Source organism: Gadus chalcogrammus, chromosome 6 (genome assembly GCF_026213295.1).
Source record: "Gadus chalcogrammus isolate NIFS_2021 chromosome 6, NIFS_Gcha_1.0, whole genome shotgun sequence".
NCBI classification, from domain to species: Eukaryota; Metazoa; Chordata; class Actinopteri; order Gadiformes; family Gadidae; genus Gadus; species Gadus chalcogrammus.
The window spans coordinates 3,375,924-3,381,142 of NC_079417.1; the positions used below are offsets into that span (position 1 = coordinate 3,375,924).

The 5,219-nt window shown below is 41.2% G+C and overlaps 1 protein-coding gene across 1 annotated transcript in view; it reads right to left on the reverse strand.

The window, feature by feature from the left end:
• Positions 1-2,431: 2,431 nt before the first annotated feature.
• Positions 2,432-5,219, reverse strand: part of LOC130384242 (sodium- and chloride-dependent transporter XTRP3-like) — a 23,123-nt gene continuing 20,335 nt past the window's right edge. Inside the window, exons 11-13 of the mRNA XM_056592351.1 lie at positions 4,983-5,152; positions 3,343-3,401; positions 2,432-2,490 (exon numbers count right to left, since the gene is read on the reverse strand). Coding sequence (XP_056448326.1) covers positions 2,432-2,490; positions 3,343-3,401; positions 4,983-5,152 — 288 coding nt within the window. The remainder of the gene's footprint in view (positions 2,491-3,342; positions 3,402-4,982; positions 5,153-5,219) is intronic.

A 5,219-nucleotide genomic window follows, 5' to 3' on the forward strand; every position in this document is an offset into this window, starting at 1 on the left:
TCTCTGTGGTTCTAATCTGACGCTTCAGTGGGATTGCAACACTTTGAGATTGATTTAAAAGCTCCACTGTACTCCAAATTATTCATTTTATTGGGCTTCTGGAAGGTTCAGCATAAACCATGAAAGGACTTTTGAGATCTTCCTTTGGGTTAAGCAGGTTGTACAAATATTTACTCTCTAATGTAAAATGTGTTTTCAATGTTGATCGATGGTACATTGTTTTACTACAATATTTTATATATTTTCAACATCGTTATAAAGGAATTTGATATCATTTTTTATTTTGCCATGCCTGACATGGAACGTGATTTAAAGCAGATTTAATAACATAATCATAAATTATGTGTTCTATGGGAAAGGGTAAAGATGTTGTGAATGACTTCAAACTGAAGATCTTTGTGTTCTGTTGGAACAACAAGTCAACATGTTCAGTTTTTGAAGTACCTGTTTATGATTTGTAATTGCTCAGTGGATCAACTGAACGTTCTCGTGTGTTCAGAGGATTCTTCCCATTCCCACTTCCACATTTTTTTTATAAATATGATAAAAAATAATAAAATACTTGTTCACAAAACAAATTGTTATTAAACATGTGACAATTTCCATTAAATACCGTTTTTTGTTCACTAAACCGGTAAGAGCGTTATTATTATTATGACAGGTGCGCGTTAATTGCGACCCGGCCGGCGGCCGCCGTCGTGTGCAAAATGCGCGCACCCATGTACATAGTATATCTATGGCGCGCACGGCAGCGACATCGAATTTCTTCGGCCGCAACAATTAAGCGTTCAGCAATGGATATCCGAAAATGGGAGAGAAAGAACACCGCAGAAGAATCAACTACAGGTATTAACCAGGAGGAGGATGGATCCTGTGCCCCCTGGTGGATCAAGTGTGTCACTGTCTTGGAACCTCCTACAGTCTCCACTCTCCAGCTTGTTGTTCGTTCATGAAAACTGGAAAACATGAGACAGTTTGAGAAAATGGCTGCTGACAGCTGTTGTCTGCACGAGTTACAATTTGAATGACATTGTAAAATCATTTGTTCTCACAAAGCTATGTCAACAACAGCTTATTTTATTAATGTATTAAATGTATCATCCAGGAGAACGGAATTGGTCTTCCTTTCCTTATCTTCCTCTTGATTATGATTAATAGGCTTATGATTGATATGTTTATCATTGTTCAAACAACACAAAATGGTCTGCCTAAGATACACACCACATCGCTATGTTTTGTTTGTGCCGACTGATCAACCAAATGAAGTGAGCCCTTTGTGTGTGGTGTGTGTGTGTGTGGGTGTGTGTGTGTGTGTGTGTGTGTGTGTGTGTGTGTGTGTGTGTGTGTGTGTGTGTGTGTGTGTGTGTGTGTGTGTGTGTGTGTGTGTGTGTGTGTGTGTGTGGGTGTGTGTGTGTGTGTGTGTGTGTGTGCGTGCGTGCGTGCGTGCGTGCGTGCGTGCGTGCGTGCGTGCGTGCGTGCGTGCGTGCGTGCGTGCGTGCGTGCGTGCGTGCGTGTGTGTGCTTGTGTGTATAATGTGAGGCCGTGGCTTCTGATTATGTCGCAACCCGTGACCCCTAGTAAAATGTATATACGTTTACAACCTCTATAAACATGTGTTGTTTAGTTTTTGTGGAGTTATGGTCAAAGTACGTCAGTAGGGTCACACAGTGGTAAGACACTGGGCTTGTTTCGGTTATCATTTCTTTGTATTGTGCACATGGCTCCACCCCACTCAGTATCCCCAGCTTGCTCTTTGCCCTGATGTCATAAATCCCACAGGTTTCCATCCCTTGTCTGTCTTCTTCTGGTTATGTATGGATCGATAGAAGATAGGAAGGTGATTCTGCATAAACGTTTGTTTAGCACATACTGATAAGCCCCTACTCATATGGCGAAGTGTTTCTATTGGGCCTATTGAGAGCTCCAAATACAGGGCTATGGGTGTGAGTACAACACATCACTTCTAATGTCAATTTTATCCCTCTTACTAATCTTTACTCCTACTTCTGGCAGCGTGGGCAGACGCCTGTGCCAAAGAGCATTGAAGAAGGACTTCAAAAGGTTTGTATGCTGAGTGCTTTCCTCGCCCCCACCACACTCTACCTACATGTATGGATCCAATCATAACCAAACATCTTGCTAAAAGATTTTGCTTTAAAATAAAACGAATACTGTATATATACTGCAAATAGATTTTGCATAAATATACAGATTACCTGTCGTTGATGGCTTCACGTGCCACACTAAGATTTGAACGGCTCAATTCTATGGTCTGACAAGAGGTTCATAATATTTGTATCTATTTTATATCGTAACTAAGGCACTGAAATATGAAACGGATGTATAAATGATTAGTTAGTGATAAATTAAACTGCTGGTGGAGACGTCACCTTTCGCTACATATTTGTGATCGCTTATTGAAAGCTGAGGATTATCCGATTCTGTTGCCCAACTCGTCATAGTCGGGCCGGTCTAACACAGAGCTGTGGGCTGGGAAAACAGGGAGGCCGTACAACAAAATAACCACTTTTAAGGATTATAGGGCTTAAAAGCTAATAATTAGCATGTGTATATATATATGTAAAATATACATACACTTATTTCATATGAATTCTAACGCCATGACTGACAACAAACCATCCCAATGATGCCACGCAAAATAACGGCATGCTGTCTTACTTCTCATTGTATGCTAGTGCCAATGACAACCCTTGTTTACATGCCAATACTATTCAAACTAGCTGGTTAATTGTTCAAGATGTTTGTGATGGAAATCATAATTCCATAAATGTTTACTGCATGACAAAAACTTGAGGATTGAGGTCAGACCGTAAGAAACACAAAGCTTAAAATGCCATTTCAGATTAGCCCATGGGAGAAGGCTTGCAGGCAGAGAGGTTGAGTGCAAACACACACACACACACACACACACACACACACACACACACACACACACACACACACACACACACACACACACACACACACACACACACACACACACCATGTTCCATCTTTGTTTGTCATATCTGGTACTATATAATGAAGTTTACTTAATCCCTCATTTTTATTTATCAACCTCATTCCATGAAAGAATCTATATTTTCAGGTTTAAAAGCCCTTGAAAAAAGTGTAAAGTGAAATTTACATTTTTATATATTTAACCAATCACCTGGTAAAATTGACCTAGGAACACTTTTTTTGCACACGACAAACAAACTTTACAGGAGGGTTAATAAGTGAACAGGCAGACGGCGCAGCGGTAGCCAGGTAGGTAGTGCAGGGGTCACAAACCTTTTTGAACCCGCTTCTTCAGTTGTACTGAGTCTTACAAAGGGCTACTTGACTCGCAGGCCTTCTCTGCCCCTAGGGCACTGCCAGGTGTGTAGTTATCCTGGCAGCTATTGAGACAGGTAATGAAATGTCGCACCACATTGTGCCGCTGGGCCGTCGCATCAGTCGCCCCCGCAAACAAGACGTACACACTTCTACTAAGTCGTAAAAAATAACTCTTCCTCCAAATCATTGTGAAAACTATGGAAAAAAGTTTTCTTTCTCTTTTCCGCCATGATTTTCTTCATTTTGTGGGTAAACCCTGCAGCTATCTCCAGATTTACGTTGTGCTCACTAGCTTGTCGCAGCAAAGAGGGCGCACCATATTGAACTTTCCAGAGAAGGTTAGAGTTCGTAAAACATTTGTTTCTTAATGTTATATTAAATATTGTCATTGCCATAAAATCGACATCAATGCAAGTGTTATTGATTTAAAAAGAACAACACAAATATTTAAAAGAACATGCCCTGCATGGTCCTTGCGCTAGTAGAGTGACAGGCCACCCGTCCAATCATATCATTCAGGCCGAAATAAATGCTCGGACGGGATTGGATTAATAGACCTGCGACAGCCAATGATACAAGATATGTTTTTATGTAGGAGCATTGATTTATTGAACGCTGTCACGATGTAGAGGGAATTTGAACAAATAGGACAAAAATAAACGACCTACCCTCCCTTCATAGGATAATGACTTAATATGTTAATATTAGCACTTAAAATTAGACAATAACGTTTCAAGGGTGTGAAGTCAATAACGTTTCAAGGGTGTGAATTATTAACAAGAGTACTCAGACTTTAAACAGTTACAAATCAATGCGCTACAATTCCGACATTAAACAAAAAATATATATATGCACCGTGGAAGAATGTTTTAATTTCAGCAGATTAAAGTCAGTAAAAAACAACAGCGGTATGAATGAAAGTAACTATTATCTAATCATTGTTCATAAGCGGAATAGTGTACAAATGCAACCCATATAATCATCGAAAAATACCAAAAGTACACCTCTACTATGAAGACGTACAGTAAAACTATTACATGGGGAATATGTACAGTTGAGGAGGAAATAAAGTGACTTCAATGGTCATGGAACATTTTGCCTCTGGAGTGTGTATATATATATATAGTTACATAGACGTATATATGAGACTCTCCGTTAAGGTACATTCAACACCAGGATGGGATCAGACCTCAGATGCTCTTTAACATAAAGAGACCTGAAATGCTGAAATGCCCAAACCTAAAAATTCACACAAACCTTCTTTGGCACCTACTGATCCGATACAAATATATATATACACATAGATATAGGTATAGATATAGAAAAAAAGATACATAGGGCGAGATAGGGGGTGAGAGGGGAGCAAGAGAGAGACAGAGAGACAGGGAGAGAGTGAGAGAGAGAGACAGATACAACGATAGAGAGAGATTGAGATTGAGGCGAGAAAAGAGAAAGCAAGAGAGATGGAGCGCAAGAGAGAAATATAGTATGGGAGAGAGAGGAGATACAGAGAGAGGGAGAGAGAGAGTTTGGAAAGGCAATATCTCTCCACTTGGCTGGTGCACAGCAGACCTCCCGGCCGGGTGGGGGGCGAGGGACGAGGTTATTCTTGGGAACAGTGTTCTGACGGTGGAACCACCCACGCATCAGGCTCCCTCAGAGCGATCTGGGACGGCTCCGGTGTCGCGGGTCGGGCCCTGCGCCTGCAGTATGTGTAGAGTGCACTCAGTGGGATGCAACTTATGGTGGAGACCAGGAGCAGACCAATGAAGACCTGGCCATAGACAGGATACTCCATCACCACTGAACGCCCCTGCAGGAAGAACATACATGGTTATGTCTGGCTCTGCTGCCATCAGTGAAAGGACTAAGGCCAATCC